The sequence below is a fragment of the Anomaloglossus baeobatrachus genome, chromosome 10 (genome assembly GCF_048569485.1).
Source record: "Anomaloglossus baeobatrachus isolate aAnoBae1 chromosome 10, aAnoBae1.hap1, whole genome shotgun sequence".
Classification (NCBI taxonomy): domain Eukaryota; kingdom Metazoa; phylum Chordata; class Amphibia; order Anura; family Aromobatidae; genus Anomaloglossus; species Anomaloglossus baeobatrachus.
The window spans coordinates 32,872,037-32,890,565 of NC_134362.1; the positions used below are offsets into that span (position 1 = coordinate 32,872,037).

The 18,529-nt window shown below is 41.8% G+C and overlaps 1 protein-coding gene across 8 annotated transcripts in view; it reads right to left on the reverse strand.

Moving 5' to 3' along the window:
• The window catches only part of MICAL2 (microtubule associated monooxygenase, calponin and LIM domain containing 2), a 336,247-nt gene that overhangs the window by 37,618 nt on the left and 280,100 nt on the right, over positions 1 to 18,529 (reverse strand). For all 8 annotated transcript variants that reach the window (XM_075325683.1, XM_075325690.1, XM_075325688.1 and 5 more), the window contains 4 exons: positions 16,018 to 16,079; positions 14,654 to 15,734; positions 8,457 to 8,545; positions 3,058 to 3,150 (listed from right to left, as the gene is read on the reverse strand). In XM_075325683.1, coding sequence (XP_075181798.1) covers positions 3,058 to 3,150; positions 8,457 to 8,545; positions 14,654 to 15,734; positions 16,018 to 16,079 — 1,325 coding nt within the window. The remainder of the gene's footprint in view (positions 1 to 3,057; positions 3,151 to 8,456; positions 8,546 to 14,653; positions 15,735 to 16,017; positions 16,080 to 18,529) is intronic.

Consider the following 18,529-nt stretch of genomic DNA (forward strand, 5'->3'; position numbering starts at 1 on the left):
TATACACTGCACAGTACCACTCCTCCTGTCCTGTATACTGGGTGTAATCCTCAGTTTCTCTATTATTCTGTATATATACACTGCACAGTACCACTTCTCCTGTCCTGTATACTGGATGTAATCCTCAGTATCTGTATTTTTCTGTATACATACACTGCACAGTACCACTTCTCCTGTCCTGTATACTGAGTGTAATCCTCAGTATCTGTATTATTCTGTATATATACACTGCACAGTACCACTTCTCCTGTCCTGTATACTGGGTGTAATCCTCAGTATCTGTATTATTCTGTATATATACACTGCACAGTACCACTTCTCCTGTCCTGTATACTGGGTGTAATCCTCAGTATCTGTATTATTCTGTATATATACATTGCACAGTACCACTTCTCCTGTCCTGTATACTGGGTGTAATCCTCAGTACCTGTATTATTCTGTATATATATACACTGCACAGTACCACTTCTCCTGTCCTGTATACTGGGTGTAATCCTCAGTATCTGTGTTATTCTGTATATATACACTGCACAGTACCACTCCTCCTGTCCTGTATACTGGGTGTAATCCTCAGTATCTGTATTATTCTGTATATATACACTGCACAGTACCACTTCTCCTGTCCTGTATACTGGGTGTAATCCTCAGTACCTGTATTATTCTGTATATATATACACTGCACAGTACCACTTCTCCTGTCCTGTATACTGGGTGTAATCCTCAGTATCTGCATTATTCTGTATATATACACTGCACAGTACCACTTCTCCTGTCCTGTATACTGGGTGTAATCCTCAGTATCTGTATTATTCTGTATATATACACTGCACAGTACCACTTCTCCTGTCCTGTATACTGGGTGTAATCCTCAGTATCTGTATTATTCTGTATATATACACTGCACAGTACCACTCCTCCTGTCCTGTATACTGGGTGTAATCCTCAGTACCTGTATTATTCTGTATATATACACTGCACAGTACCACTTCTCCTGTCCTGTATACTGGGTGTAATCCTCAGTATCTGTATTATTCTGTATATATACACTGCACAGTACCACTTCTCCTGTCCTGTATACTGGGTGTAATCCTCAGTATCTGTATTATTCTGTATACATACACTGCACAGTACCACTTCTCCTGTCCTGTATACTGGGTGTAATCCTCAGTATCTGTATTATTCTGTATATATACATTGCACAGTACCACTTCTTCTGTCCTGTATACTGGGTGTAATCCTCAGTATCTGTATTATTCTGTATATATACACTGCACAGTACCACTTCTCCTGTCCTGTATACTGGGTGTAATCCTCAGTATCTGTATTATTCTGTATATATACACTGCACAGTACCACTTCTCCTGTCCTGTATACTGGGTGTAATCCTCAGTACCTGTATTATTCTGTATATATACACTGCACAGTACCACTCCTCCTGTCCTGTATACTGGGTGTAATCCTCAGTTTCTCTATTATTCTGTATATATACACTGCACAGTACCACTTCTCCTGTCCTGTATACTGGATGTAATCCTCAGTATCTGTATTTTTCTGTATACATACACTGCACAGTACCACTTCTCCTGTCCTGTATACTGAGTGTAATCCTCAGTATCTGTATTATTCTGTATATATACACTGCACAGTACCACTTCTCCTGTCCTGTATACTGGGTGTAATCCTCAGTATCTGTATTATTCTGTATATATACACTGCACAGTACCACTTCTCCTGTCCTGTATACTGGGTGTAATCCTCAGTATCTGTATTATTCTGTATATATACATTGCACAGTACCACTTCTCCTGTCCTGTATACTGGGTGTAATCCTCAGTACCTGTATTATTCTGTATATATATACACTGCACAGTACCACTTCTCCTGTCCTGTATACTGGGTGTAATCCTCAGTATCTGTGTTATTCTGTATATATACACTGCACAGTACCACTCCTCCTGTCCTGTATACTGGGTGTAATCCTCAGTATCTGTATTATTCTGTATATATACACTGCACAGTACCACTTCTCCTGTCCTGTATACTGGGTGTAATCCTCAGTACCTGTATTATTCTGTATATATATACACTGCACAGTACCACTTCTCCTGTCCTGTATACTGGGTGTAATCCTCAGTATCTGCATTATTCTGTATATATACACTGCACAGTACCACTTCTCCTGTCCTGTATACTGGGTGTAATCCTCAGTATCTGTATTATTCTGTATATATACACTGCACAGTACCACTTCTCCTGTCCTGTATACTGGGTGTAATCCTCAGTATCTGTATTATTCTGTATATATACACTGCACAGTACCACTCCTCCTGTCCTGTATACTGGGTGTAATCCTCAGTACCTGTATTATTCTGTATATATACACTGCACAGTACCACTTCTCCTGTCCTGTATACTGGGTGTAATCCTCAGTATCTGTATTATTCTGTATATATACACTGCACAGTACCACTTCTCCTGTCCTGTATACTGGGTGTAATCCTCAGTATATGTATTATTCTGTATATATACACTGCACAGTACCACTTCTCCTGTCCTGTATACTGGGTGTAATCCTCAGTATCTGTATTATTCTGTATATATACACTGCACAGTACCACTCCTCCTGTCCTGTATACTGGGTGTAATCCTCAGTACCTGTATTATTCTGTGTATATATACACTGCACAGTACCACTTCTCCTGTCCTGTATACTGGGTGTAATCCTCAGTATCTGTATTATTCTGTATATATACACTGTACAGTACCACTTCTCCTGTCCTGTATACTGGGTGTAATTCTCAGTATCTGTATTATTCTGTATATATACACTGCACAGTACCACTTCTCCTGTCCTGTATACTGGGTGTAATCCTCAGTATCTGTATTATTCTGTATATATACACTGTACAGTACCACTTCTCCTGTCCTGTATACTGGGTGTAATTCTCAGTATCTGTATTATTCTGTATATATACACTGCACAGTACCACTTCTCCTGTCCTGTATACTGGGTGTACTTCTCGGTATCTGTCTCTAGTGATGGGACTCGGCTCTCACCTGGGCTTTGTGAAGCCTCTTCAGCTCTTCTTGTTTTGCTCGCAGTCTCGCTTCTCTTTCCACCTTTCTTTGATGCTTGGAAGCCCGGATGCTCTGATGGAACAAGACATTGGAAGGAGGGTTAATACTTTTTATAAATTGTTTATAGATGATAATAAAAGCAGAATACAGTGTAAAATAAACAGGGATGGGCCCATTGCCTTTGGATTCACGGGTACAATGACTATCCAGGTGATCGCTGTATCCCAGAGGATGGTCATACTTCAATGTCGTGAAAAAACCCCAATGCCTAGATTTATCAAGTCTTGGAAAGTTGGGTGACAACTTAAATGAGAGCTGTTACTGGGGGCCAAAAAGTGAAATTTCATGGTGATATCATTATGTCATATAGGGGACTGTGTTAGTATCACAATATTAGGGAACTGCTATTTACAAGGAACCTGTCATATTGTTTTTTTTATATTAAACCGCCCCAATTTGTTTTAAATGGTGCACTGTGCATCACTAACGTGGTATACATACAAGTAAAAATTTCTATGTATTTATCTTAAAAAAAAGACTTTATATGCTTAGGTAAATGCAGTTAATACCGTAGGTTTCAGTCCTAGGGGCGGCACTTTTGCTGGGATCAGTCACTGTCACTTAGGTTCAGGCATTATTAATTTTTTTAACTTAGTCACACCCCCAGCATTCTAATTGATTACACCACAGGTCCTTTACCAGGACTTCTCTGTTGCGCTCCGCCCATTATGGTCACATGATCGTGACATCAGCACAGGTCCTGCACAACCACGTCTCCAATACTGAGCTCCGGAGACCTGTGCTAATGTCACAATCATGTGACTAATGTCTGAAGCTCAACCGTGAAATGATGCTTTGCCCATTACGGTCACATGATGATGACATCAGCACAGGTCCTGCAGAACCACTTCTATTCTGCTGATTACCACAGGTCCTTCATTATCACTTCACCGCTGAGCTCCGCCCATTACGGTCACATGATAGTAACATCAGCACAGGTCTTCGGAGCTCAGCATTGGAGAAGCGGCGATGAAGGACTTTTGCTGATGTCACAATTAGGCAATTAGGTGACCGTAATGGGTGGAGCTCAGCAGAGAAGTGATACTAAAGGACCTATGGTGATCAGCAGAAGACAAGTGCTTCTGCAGGACCTGTGCTGATGTCACAATTAGGTGACTGTAATGGGCGGAGCTCAGCAGAGAAGTGATACTAAAGGACCTATGGTGATTAGCAGAAGAGAAGTGCTTCTGCAGGACCTGTGCTGATGTCACAATCAGGTGACCGTAATGGGCGGAGCTTAGCAGAGAAGTGATACTAAAGGACCTATGGTGATCAGCAGAAGAGAAGTGCTTCTGCAGGACCTGTGCTGATGTCACAATTAGGTGACTGTAATGGGTGGAGCTCAGCAGAAAAGTGATACTAAAGGACCTATGGTGATCAGCAGAAGAGAAGTGCTTCTGCAGGACCTGTGCTGATGTCACATTTAGGTGACTGTAATGGGCAGAGCTCAGCAGAGAAGCGATACTAAAGGACCTATGGTGATCAGCAGAAGAGAAGTGCTTCTGCAGGACCTGTGCTGATGTCACAATTAGGTGACCATAATGGGCGGAGCTCAGCAGAGAAGTGATACTAAAGGACCTATGGTGATTAGCAGAAGAGAAGTGCTTCTGCAGGACCTGTGCTGATGTCACAATTAGGTGACTGTAATGGGTGGAGCTCAGCAGAAAAGTGATACTAAAGTACCTATGGTGATCAGCAGAAGAGAAGTGCTTCTGCAGGACCTGTGCTGATGTCACAATTAGGTGACCATAATGGGCGGAGCTCAGCAGAGAAGTGATACTAAAGGACCTATGGTGATCAGCAGAAAATAAGTGTTTCTGCAGGACCTGTGCTGATGTCACAATTAGGTGACTGTAATGGGCGGAGATCAGCAGAGAAGTGATACTAAAGGACCTATGGTGATCAGCAGAAGAGAAATGCTTCTGCAGGACCTGTGCTGATGTCACAATTAGGTGACCATAATGGGCGGAGCTCAGCAGAGAAGTGATACTAAAGGACCTATTGTGATCAGCAGAAAAGAAGTGCTTCTGCAGGACCTGTGCTGATGTCACAATTAGGTGACCGTAATGGGCGGAGCTCAGCAGAGAAGTGATACTAAAGGACCTATGGTGATCAGCAGAAAAGAAGTGCTTCTGCAGGACCTGTGCTGATGTCACAATTAGGTGACTGTAATGGGCAGAGCTCAGCAGAGAAGTGATACTAAAGGACCTATGGTGATCAGCAGAAGAGAAGTGCTTCTGCAGGACCTGTGCTGATGTCACAATTAGGTGACCATAATGGGCGGAGCTCAGCAGAGAAGTGATACTAAAGGACCTATGGTGATCAGCAGAAAAGAAGTGCTTCTGCAGGACCTGTGCTGATGTCACAATTAGGTGACCATAATGGGCGGAGCTCAGCAGAGAAGTGATACTAAAGGACCTATGGTGATCAGCAGAAAAGAAGTGCTTCTGCAGGACCTGTGCTGATGTCACAATTAGGTGACTGTAATGGGCAGAGCTCAGCAGAGAAGTGATACTAAAGGACCTATGGTGATCAGCAGAAGAGAAGTGCTTCTGCAGGACCTGTGCTGATGTCACAATTAGGTGACCATAATGGGCGGAGCTCAGCAGAGAAGTGATACTAAAGGACCTATGGTGATCAGCAGAAAAGAAGTGCTTCTGCAGGACCTGTGCTGATGTCACAATTAGGTGACCGTAATGGGCGGAGCTCAGCAGAGAAGTGATACTAAAGGACCTATGGTGATTAGCAGAAGAGGAGTGCTTCTGCAGGACCTGTGCTGATGTCACAATCAGGTGACCGTAATGGGCGGAGCTCAGCAGAGAAGTGATACTAAAGGACCTATGGTGATCAGCAAAAAAGAAGTGCTTCTGCAGGACCTGTGCTGATGTCACAATTAGGTGACCGTAATGGGCGGAGCTCAGCAGAGAAGTGTTGGTGAAGGACCTGTGGTGCAATCAATTACAATACTGACATGGCTAAGTTGAAAAAAAGAATCATACCTGAACTTAAGTGACTGATTCCAGCAAAAGCTCCGCCCCTATGACTGAAATCATAAAAGGTATTTACTGCATTCACCTAAGCATATAAATGCATGGAATTTTTTATTTTAAAACCATTTTACTAATGCACATCGCACCATGTAAAACACATTGAGGGTGTTTAAAATAAAAAAAATGACATGACAGGCTGCCTTCATTATGCGTTATTTCTTCATTGTGCGCTCATTGCTCATCTCCCTCTCTCTTCCCACGGTCTGTGATAGTCGCATTTTGAGCCGAATTCTCCTTTTATGGTAGAAGAGTCCAGAGTCCTGCCGGCGCTCGGCTCCAGACTCCCTGCCAAATCAGCTTGTAATGAACGCTCCAAGGACACAATCCAGAAGCCATGGCTGCTCTGGAGTGATTACAAGTCAGGGGAGAGAAAACAAAGAGGCAGAACTGATCCGGCTACTGGATCCGAAGTGCTCCGAGCTGCATGGCCGCCAAGCTCCCAGGATCCTTGTATGTTCATAGTAACAATGCTACCTATCAGACATGACATCACGTCATTTTGGGTATCGTCTATCTAAACTCTTATTTAATTCATATGTATGTATATTTATTTAATCAATGTTCATTTCTCATAAATTACGATCATGCGTCTTATTTTTGTCACTAATACTTATTAGTCTTGGGCTGATGTTAAAGAGAAATCACAAAACAATAGCACCACCTGCTGGTGGAAAGAAGGTACAGCATGTAAAACCCAAAATGCAAAGCTTATAATGATGTGTTTCCCAAAAAATAAGACAGAGTTCTATATTATTTTTGCTTTGTAAGATGCGCTAGGGCTTATTTCAGGAGATGCCTTATATTTTCCCATGAACAACAATCCACATATATTCGTCAACAAAAAAATAACATTTATTCTGATATAATCCTGTCATCACATTCTGGCACTTCCACATTGTGTGTTCCTCCTATTACTGGGTCAGATGCACATTTTCTTATCTGATCTGCTATTCTCATGGTCCAGTCCTATAGTGGAGGTTACAGACCATATTTACAAAAGGGTTAAATTACCTGCTTACATTTATTATTCTCTATGTACCGCTAAGTTTACCCCCAAAAGAAAGCAGACACCCCCTAAAAGAATCGCAGTTACTGGACCGCAAACAATTAAAGTTGGCAAGTGAATGGACTCTCACATACAAATCTGCGTCGCTGTTCTACAGTGGTTGGCTCCCCCTGGTGACTGGAAGCAGTATTACTTGCGTGAAGTGATACTGGTACCCGATCTGTTTGTGAGAGCTGCAGTGCAATGCAGCAGGAGCAGCAAGGGACCTGACAGTGACACAGATCTCTGTGTGAGAGCCTATCCGTCATCGGCACTTGCCAACTGTAATTGTTTGGAGTCTGGCGAGTGCAATTTTTTTTTGGGGAGGGGGGGCAGGGTGAGGGGGGTGTACACCCGAAAAAATCCTTTATTTGGAATAAAAGACAAAAAAAACCAAACACCCTCTTTCACCACTTTATTAACCCCCAAATACCTATCCAGGTCTGGTGTAATCCACACGACATCCCACGACGCTCTCAGCTCTACTACATGAAGCTGACAGGAGCGGTCACAGACCAGACTGCTCTCTGTCAGCTCCACGCAGCAACTGAGGTGAGCTGTGCGATCAGCGATAACGTCAGTCAGGTTACCCTGACTGTTGGATCCTCCAACTGTGACAGCAAGTCACCCAAGTGACTGAAGTGAGCTGCGCGATCAGCGATAACGTCACAGGTGAGTTGCGGTCTCGGGTGGAGGACTCCAGCTAGCCGCGGCTAACCTGAGTGACGGCAGCGCTGATCGTGCTGCTCACTTCAGTCATTCAGGGGATTAGTGGTCACCGGTGAGTCCTTCACGGGTGACCGCTAATCAGAACGCGACACAGACAGAGCTAGGGGATGACAATGAAGTCGGGTGAAGTTCATCCGAGTTCATTCTCATCGCGCGACTCTGTCTGCTGTCAGCGGGCATGTAGCAGAGCTCAATTGCCGTGGGACCGCACTGCAAAAATGCATCCAAAACGCATGCAAAATGCATGGAAAATGCATCCAAAATGCAAACGTTTTGGATGCATTTTTTTGACAAACGCAGTGTTTACAGTTTTAGAGGGTGCGTTCTTTTCCGCACTGCACAGAACGCAACGTGCGCACGTATTCTAAGGGTGTACGAAGGCTTGTGGAAATGTGACAGTATTTTTTTTTACATTTTTAATCTGTTTGTAATTTTGTATTTCTGATAAATACATTTGCAACTCATATTATCCCCCTTCACTGTCATGTAATTACCTTAAATGAAGACGATCGGCCTCTTGTGCATTCCTCATCAGTCGAGCTGTTGTAATTCTCAGATTTTGTTGCTCTCGTGCTTTTAATTTCTGTAATATAAAAAAGTTAACATTTTTGTAATCTCAACGCTTCCATATATACAATATATACAGTAGATATACAATTAATAAGGACACGTAGGTCCGAAACGCGTTTGTAAGAACTAGGATAGTCTTGGCCACTGAGATTTTGGCGTCTTACCGACGTATTGAAAGCTTTTCAAAGAATTTTCAATAAATTTACTATTTTATGGATCCTGGATGCCGGATTACTTCCCTCTTCTCTCAACGCTTTCATGATAGTTTTGCAACAAAGGACTCACTAGTGACATCTAGAGGATATTATGAAGTTGATCATTATTCTCACCCTAGGGCTCGGCTTATAGCTTCCAACCTGCTGACTGATTCCTATCAGTCATTACTAACCTGGCAGGATGGCAGCTGATGATGGATATGTAAGAAGCTTGATCTGCGGTCATATTTGCCCTTGAAAAAATCAATGGTTTGAATGCAAGTGTGCCATACAAGCTGTTGTATTTAGTGTAATGTATAAGATGGATAATGTTATGTGGGCTGCAGTACTAATACTGGCCACAAGAGGTCATTGTCTCCCCGTTTTATATGTTTAGAGTTCCTTTGTGTTCAGGGAAGACAAGATGAATATTGAGTCAGCCAAGGGGAGAAGTGTTAGGGTATGTGCACACGGTCAGGACCCGCTACATCTTGGACGCGGTGGGTCCTGACCTGCGGGGCCCTGAGTCTCCTTCGCAGGAGAACACAGATGCCCATGCCCACGATCCAGGCTCAGGCAGTTGTGGTCTCTCGCTGTGTTCTCTCTGCGGAGTACACTTGCGTCTCCGCAGCAAAGAATTGACATGCTGCGGCTCGGGAAGCAGCACTGCAGGTCAGTTTTCACTGCGGGAAAGACAAGCACAGTGGGCATTAGATTTCTAGAAATCCCATCCACTGTGCTTGTGCTGTACACTGCAGCCTTTTGGATTTGGACGCAGCGAAAACACACTGCATCCAAAACGCTGTAAACCCTGATCGTGGGCATGCAGCCGTAGAGTTCAGGGAAAATGTTGTTCCTGTTTAGAGGGTTGTTGTATGGTGGAAGCGAAGGGGAGAAGAGATTTAGATAGGGCTTGTGAAGAGGCCGGGCTTATGATACAGAGTTAGCTCTTCACAGCCGGAAACACCTTAGGCATCAAAGTGGAGTCCTACGAGGCAAGCAAATGAAAAGTGCGGAGACAGTGTCGGCACAGTGGAAAGGGGACCTTAGTGAAGAAGGGATGCCCGGCTGATATAAATGGGGGAAGTAGCTCTAAGAGCGGCCACTAATAAATTAGCAAAGCAGTGCCGAAGGTATAGTAGCCACAGCGACACACGTGGACCCGTGTAGTTATATCGGTAGGATGCCGGCCATGCAGCCTCCGCCGCACTTTCGTATAGACTTTGCGGAAGAGAATAACCTTCCATCTATAACTCTCACTAAAGATACGGTTGTTTGTATAGAGAATAGGGGAGAATGCCTTGCTTGTTACCTTTTGGTATTCAGGATTAACCGACTATAAAAGATACTTGGCTTTAGGTAATGGACTGGTTTCAGAAATGGTACTGCACAATGTGCAACCCCAGAACAGATGAAGGACCCGGTCTCAGATGTACCACCGCCACAACCCCACATTTCCACTCACTCAGCACAATTTTCGGTAGCGTACCCAGGCGAGCAAGATGAGACCGTCCACCACAACTACTGCCCCGGGGCACGTTTACAGATACACTTAAAGAGACAATCCCTAATTAAAAATATTGTCATGTTTCCTACATGATTGTGTGACGCTTGCCATGCATTGGTAATTGAATGCACATAAAAAAAAAATGTTCTGGTCCCTGCCAGCTCTTAAACAGATTAGCTTCATACATCTTTGCTGTCTGGCACCGTTACACCACATGACATCTGCTCCGTGGCGTCACAGTGTCTGCTGGTGCTTTAAAACACAAAATGTAACAGAAGCAAATAGACAACGCCATCGCTGTCAAGTCAATGGTCCCAACAAACATTAATAAACATTCCAGTCATTTACTCGCACCAAAAAAATCCACAAATATTGGAACCATATATATTCAGAAAAGGCACCGAAAATGTGGTGTAGAGAGGGATCAATATAAAAATTCATCTTAATAAATAAATCTGCCCCAACTAATATGACCTAATCTGAGGATAGGTCATCAATGTCAGTGTACTGGAAAACCCCTTTAAGTTCTAACTTCTATGCAAAGTGTTGTGCTGTGTGCACTTGCTGGGTGTCATGTCAGCGTCGGACTCTGTTCACACCACAGAGTTTGACAAACAGCGTGGGATTTCCTAGCTGCTCACTGCTCTCCAGTACAGCAGGAGTTAATTTCTGCTGGCTTGTGATCATCTGCTGGGAGCTCAGGATGCTGATCACCATCCTCAGCTGCCTTTTACCCTTTATAAGGTTCTGGATTCTGGGGCTGAGTGCCGAATATAGCTTCTGCTTCCTCGGTTCCTGTGGTTATCTAGTTCTGTGGTGATCTACAAGTTGCGATTCTGTGTGGTGTGTGAGTTTTTCAGGTGTACATCTATTTCCTACCCCTTTTGCATTGCTTCCCAGTTTACATACTATCCCTCCTTTGAATTTGGGTGCAGTGTGCATGAGTTTAAGTTTACCCTTGTCTGTGCCTATTTGGTGGGTTTTCGTTACTGGGCTTCCGGCCCGTTCCCTGGGTGGAGGAAGAGTTGTATCAGGGCTCGGACAGGAGAAAGGGCAACGCTGGGGGCTCAAACCTGGCTACCATCGAGCCTACCTTCGAGATAAGGGACAGCCCCAGTGTTAGGGTTAGCTTAGGAGCCCCTGTTCCATCGGTGCATACCCCATGACACAAAGGTTCATTATTTACTCAGCAAAGTCATTTAAAGTTGATCGGTCACCAGATTTCATACAAACTGTATATTTTATTAAATAAACCTGATGAGGAGGGTGTACTTCCTTTGAAAATCCATGTCAGAATGGCTGTATGATCCTCCAACTAAAATGAGCTTTAGCTGGACTCATAAACTAATTTTAACGTTACGCTGGGAAACTTTCACAAAGGAATACACAGACGGCCATTCTGAAGTGATTTTAAAGTAAACACATTAGCCTCATCAAGTCTAAGAGATCTATTTTGGATTGCAAAGTCCAGTGACAGCTCCTCTTTTAGCAAAGGGGAGAGATCAGGGTGAAAGTACATTAAGGTATCAGTAATGTACTGCAATGTCTCTCTAGTTAGTAACAGGTGACAGGTTTTAGGTCAGAATCTCACTTAGCCTGGTGAGACTCTGCAGATTTACACTCTCATCACATCCTCAGGTGTTTCCAGTTTGGACCACTCCCAATCCCTAAATATACCCTCTGCTCCCTCTAGAGGGTGCCGGTTATTCTCTAATCTCATTCACTTATAAGCTTGACCTGGAGGTGAAGGCATCTGGAGGAGCCACCTCTGTGACTTGCTGTGCCGTCTGCAGCATTGGTGCTAATGCTGTAGTCCATGGTGTGCTGGTTGTATTGTTTGGAAGTTTCCCAGTTGTCTGTTTACTTCCCCCTCTTTGATGTTTCGTCCTGTGCACGTTTAGTCGCTCCTTTGTGTGTGATGCTATGTGTCCGAGTTGTCGTTTTCCCTCTCCGTGTTTAGTTGTGGGTGGAGGTGAGGGAGGGGAGTTATATTAGGGCTTGGACAAGAGTCAAGGTTGCGCTGGGGGCTCGGACCTGGCTACCATCAAGTCTACCTCCAGGATAAGGGATAGCACAGGGTCTTGAGTCCGAGGGCGACTCTAGGTGCCCGAGTCTTGCCATCCGGTCCACGTAACATGCAAAGGAGAAAAAGGGGAAAGTTTTGCCGTAAATCAAGAATGGGAAGTGGTCCTGCAAAACTGGGGAAGATGTAGCCTCCTCCTTAATATGGTTATTAGGTTCGGGGGAATTCTCTTTAGCTCCACGTTCCATCTGCCCAGGAGCATGCTGGACCTTGTAGTCCCTGAACAGATAAATGGCTGAAATTTGTCAGGAGTAGAATGTAAGGCTATGTTATTCCCAGGATCTCTTAAAATCATCCGTAAACCAGAAATGAGGAGTTTTGACTGTTTAACGCATCTTGTTACCATAGGAGCAGTTCTGAAAGCCGTTATCTCACTTACCATTTGAACAATATTGTGCCGCTGCTCGGCCCCTGCACCCGCTCCGCGAAATAATAGATACCAAGCGAATGGGGCAGAGGGTAAGGCTGCCGCATATTGTTTTAAAAGCATTTAGTGTAACAATTGGAATTTATCTCTGGATTCTGAAGAAGACGGCAGATAATTGTTTTTTTCGTATCTACATAAGACCCTTCCCTGACACCGATCAGCACTGCGGATATGATTACCTTGCAAATATGGCGAGAATGTGAAAGAGGGGCAGCAGCATGCGCACCCAGTTTGGTGATATGTTGTAGGACAATGGGCCAAGGCCTGGAATGAAAATCTCTGCAGGGAATATTATACAGAGAATAGAAGCAGTGTCCATGAAAAAATATTCATTTAAAGTATCACAATCTGGTGTGTGTTTGAAAATATTTTTATTTATATTCTTTACAAGTGGGTGTTGTTCACAGGTTTATTATGCTAATCAGCTAAAGATATGCCCCCAAAGAATCATGTGTGACCTCTCTCATCTCCTTTAAATAGTCACATGACTCATCACCTGGGGCCGGTAATAGAATCTCTTTCTGTTTTTGACTACTTTGGAGGAAGGAAGTGTTCAAGGAGCTGTCATAGCTTTTGCAGTGCTACTGGTTTGGAGCCTTGTCATCTGGAACCCTGGTGTCTGGCTGCAGTGGTGAAGTTAGTTTTTTATATCCTTTTGTCTAAGTACCCCTGTCTGTCCTCCTTCCTTTGTGTGTTGTTACTGTAGTGGTGATGTCTAGTGTACTCACCGACGTTGTCACTATACAGGGTGAGTGCAGGGACAGTAAGGGACTAGGCACGTGACGGCGATGAGGGGAAGGACTTATGTAGGGATGTTAGAGGAGCTTAGGGACCAAACTGTCATGCGGTGTTCAGGTCCAGATTCATTAGGTGTTACAGCAATGTCAGGCTCTGTTCACACTGCAGAGCCTGACAGGCAACCTGATGTCTCCTAGTTGTTCAGCCAGAGCTGGATGTCGGCTGTTTCATGTGCTCTGTTCCTCAGTCCTGCAGCAGTTTATTCCTGCTGACCTGGGGAACTCTGCTAGGAGTTCAGGTTGCTAATTACCAATCACAGCCGTCTCCTCCCTATATAAGATTCTGGACCTTGCAACTCAGCGCCGATTTATAGCTTCAGCGATTCCGGTCTTTGTGGTGATCCAGTTTGTGATGATCTGTAGTTGCTATTTTGAGTGGTGTGGAAGTTTCCCTGTTGTGCGTTTTACATCCTTCCTTTTTCATTATTCCCCTGTACACGTATATTCTCTCCATTGTGTTTGAGTGCAGTATGTATGAGATTTCATTCTCCCTTGTCCATGTAGTTTCTGTGGGGTTTTGTTAGTGTTCCCGACCTGTTCCAAGGGTGGGAGAAAAGGGGGAGTAAGATCAAGGCTCGGACAGGAGTCAGGGTCACACTGGGGGCTCAGACCTGGCTACCATCAAGCCTACCTCTGAGATAAGGGACAGTGCAGGGTCTCAAGTCTGAGGGCCAGCCTAGGGGCCCCTGTTCTGTCATTTCATATCCTATAACACAGGTTAGTGTAAGGAGGTGTCCTATTTCCACTCCCTAACATCAGGGTTCTTCTCTCCTTTACCATCCTCATTGATAACAGTGTATTTCATCGTTGGTCCGAGCACAACTGTCATGCCGTGTTTCGGACACTCCCCAGTCCGAGCGTGACACAAGATGGTTCCTTCCAAGGTAAGAGACACTCTTTTTAACCACTCTACTTACTCTGAATTACATTAATAGCTTTTTAAACCAATCTCTTTTATATGACATTGTGTCCACCAAGTGGTGCTATACTAATAGAAACAGCATATCATTGGCCTCATACAGTAGATAGCAGATATCAACTGATCCCTGGTACATATGTGACATTTTTATAGGATAACATAAAGATATAAGATGACAAAAGCCAGTGTTTTACCTAGTTGGGTCGTTGCTTGAAGATTTGAGGCCACTTTAGAACTTATATGGGGTCTCTGTTCTGCCTCTTTTTCACTTGATTTCCTGCGGAAGCTCCATGAAGCGTACCAAGAGTCATTTGAGGGCGTCTCTGAGGTTTTGTTTGTTAGTCTTAGGGAGGAAAAGATGGAACCTTTTCTGTTCCTGAAAGGTAAATCAGCACTTATACTACTTGGGTTATTTTCCCTAATACTGAATTTTTCCAACATTTTTGGCATGTCCTCCACTTTTGATAAGTCTTGTTTAGGTTTTTGAGAAGATGAGCTGCCATCGGTAGAAGCCTTGTAATCGTGGTGGGTTGATGAGCCATGGTTGGACATGAAACTCATCTCAGTGCCATTGGGGTTAATATGACTTTCGGAATTACTATGACTTCTCCTGAAGAAGGAGCCAGGAATGTCCAAGTAGCTGGTGGGTGATACTGGTTTGGTTTTAGGAGATGAAATGTTTTTGGGGCTGTCGGGGGAAGAACTGACAGATCTTGTAAATGATCTCTTAATTGCATTAGATAATATGGCGAAGGCTGATTTCCCCTTGTGTTCTGACTCCCCACCATGGTCATGATTGATATAAGAAGGGGTTTGTTCATTTGCATCCTTGACCTGTGGTCTTGGTTTTGTAGAGCTCCAGTCAAGAAGTTTGGATTTTTCTTCGTTGGATAGATATAACTTTTTAAGTGTTGGGTTTTGGGGTCTCCCTTGTTCTTGGCTTGGCTTGTTTTGCTTAGAGTCTTCATCTTGTTTTTCGTCTTTCTCAAAAACATCACTGTGGTCACTGAGATAACCAGAAAGAGGGTCATTCCCAATGTCCACATCTCTATATTTACCCAACTTATTCTTCTGGTTCAAATACTGATGGTTGGACGTTGGGGTGGACGGTGCTGATGATGACGCATGTTCTCCATTCTTTAAGGCTGTACACTTGCCCATCAGGGCTTTGTGATGAGGTATATATGAAGGGATGGGGTGGTATTCTTCTTCTGGGGTCTTCTGACTTGGAATATTGGGATCAGTGAAGTGTTCAGATACATTTTTGTTGAACATCTAAATGACAAATATTAATATATTAATAGACAAAAAGGAGAGGAGATATCAGACTCTTCACTCAAGGAAATCTTTAGCCACTATATATATATATATATATATTTTTTTATTTTTATATATTTATATATATATATATATATATATATATATATATATTTATATACATATATATATATATCTCTCAATGTCATTCATTTTGATCAACAGCTATGATAAATTTATAGAAAATCTATTTCTTGATAAGCCACCTCTTATTTACTAAGCCTTTACTTATGATAGTTACCTCGTCATCTGGAGAGCTGGAACTGACATGAGATAGTCGTTTAGCAATGAGAAGCGGGAACGCTGAAAAATAAAGATGTTACATCATTATACAATATTACCTGTAAACATTCCAATCAGCATCTGGTATTTCAGTTCTATTCTTGTACATAGGGGCAGTATTATAGTAGTTATATTCTTGTATATAGGGGCAGTATTATAGTAGTTATATTCTTATACATAGGGGGCAGTATTATAGTAGTTCTATTCTTGCACATAGGTGCAGTATTATAGTAGTTATATTCTTGTACATAGGTGCAGTATTATAGTAGTTATATTCGTGTATATAGGGGCAGTATTATAGTAGTTATATTCTTGTACATAGGGGCAGTTTTATAGTAGTTATATTCTTGTACATAAGAGCAGTATTATAGTAGTTATATTCTTGTACATAGGAGCAGTATTATAGTAGTTATATTCTTGTACATAGGGGCAGTATTATAGTAGTTATATTCTTCCACATAGGGGCAGTATTATAGTAGTTATATTTTTCCACATAGGGGCAGTAATATAGTAGTTATATTCTTCCACATAGAGGCAGTATTATAGTAGTTATATTCATGTACATAGGAGCAGTATTATAGTAGTTATATTCTTGTACATAGGGGGCAGTATTATAGTAGTTCTATTCTTGTACATAGGAGCAGTATTATAGTAGTTATATTCTTATAGATAGGAGCAGGATTATAGTAGCTATATTCTTCTATATAGGGGGCAGTATTAAAGTAGTTATATTCTTGTACATAGGGGGCAGTATTATTGTAGTTATATTCTTGTACATAGGGGGCAGTATTATTGTAGTTATATTCTTGTACATAGGCGCAGTATTATAGTAGTTATATTCTTGTATATAGGGGCAGTATTATAGTAGTTATATTCGTGTATATAGGGGCAGTATTATAGCAGTTATATTCTTGTACATAGGGGCAGTATTATAGTAGTTTTATTCTTGTACATAGGGGCAGTATTATAGTAGTTATATTCTTGTACATAGGGGCAGTATTATAGTAGTTATATTCTTGTACATAGGGGCAGTACTATAGTAGTTATTTTCTTGAACATAGGAACAGTATTATAGTGGTTATATTCTTCCACATAGGGGCAGTATTATAGTAGTTATATTCTTGAACATAGGAACAGTATTATAGTAGTTATATTTTTCCACATAGGGGCAGTATTATAGCAGTTGTATTCTTGTACATAGGGGCAGTATTATAGTAGTTTTATTCTTGTACATAGGGGCAGTATTATAGTAGTTATATTCTTGTACATAGGGGCAGTATTACAGTAGTTATATTCTTGTACATAGGAAGCAGTATTATAGTAGTTATATTCGTGTATATAGGGGCAGTATTATAATAGTTTTATTCTTGTACATAGGGGCAGTATTATAGTAGTTATATTCTTGTATATAGGAGCAGTATTATAATAGTTATATTCTTGTACATAGGGGGCAGTATTATAGTAGTTATATTCTTGTATATAGAAAGCAATATTATAGTAGTTATATTCTTGTACATAGGGGCAGTATTATAGTAGTTATATTCTTGTACATAAGGACAGTATTATAGTAGTTATATTCTTGTACATAGGGGCAGTATTATAATAGTTATATTTTTGTACATAGGGGCAGTATTATAGTAGTTATATTCTTGTACATAGGGGCAGTATTATAGTAGTTATATTCTTGTACATAAGGGCAGTATTATAGTAGTTATATTCTTGTACATAGGGGCCAGTATTATAGTAGTTATATTCTTGTACATAGAGGCAGTATTATAGTAGTTATATTCTTGTACATAGGGGCATTATTATTGTAGTTATATTCTTGTACATAGGGGCAGTATTATAGTAGTTATATTCTTGTACATACGGGCAGTATTATAGTAGTTATATTCTTGTACATAGGGGCAGTATTATAGTAGTTATATTCTTGTACATAGGAGCAGTATTATAGTAGTTATATTCTTGTACATAGGGGCATTATTATAGTAGTTATATTCTTGTACATAGGCGCAGTATTATAGTAGTTATATTCTTGTACATGGGGGCAGTATTATAGTAGTTATATTCTTGTACATAGGGGCATTATTATAGTAGTTATATTCTTGTACGTAGGAGCACAGTTTACAATTCGTAGAATAGTTTAAGGGATTTGGAGGGACTCGCTATGTAAGTAACTTCTTGAAATGTGACCTTTTTTTCTATGTGAGGAAGAAATATTCCAGGCGGGATTTTTCAAATTCCTCATCTGTCAAAAATACATAAATGGTAACATTTTGTGCATCTGTATTATTATAAAGAGGCAGAGCGCCCTCTAGAGTTTGCTGTATTACACTTTCTATATAGTCTGCGGTATTTATATTTAGGTGGATATTTCTTCTAAGATTACGTCCATAGCAAATGCTCGTATTTGTTTGTGTCAAGCCTCATGAATTTAGATTATGCAGAAATAGGGGTTCTTAAAATTTGCC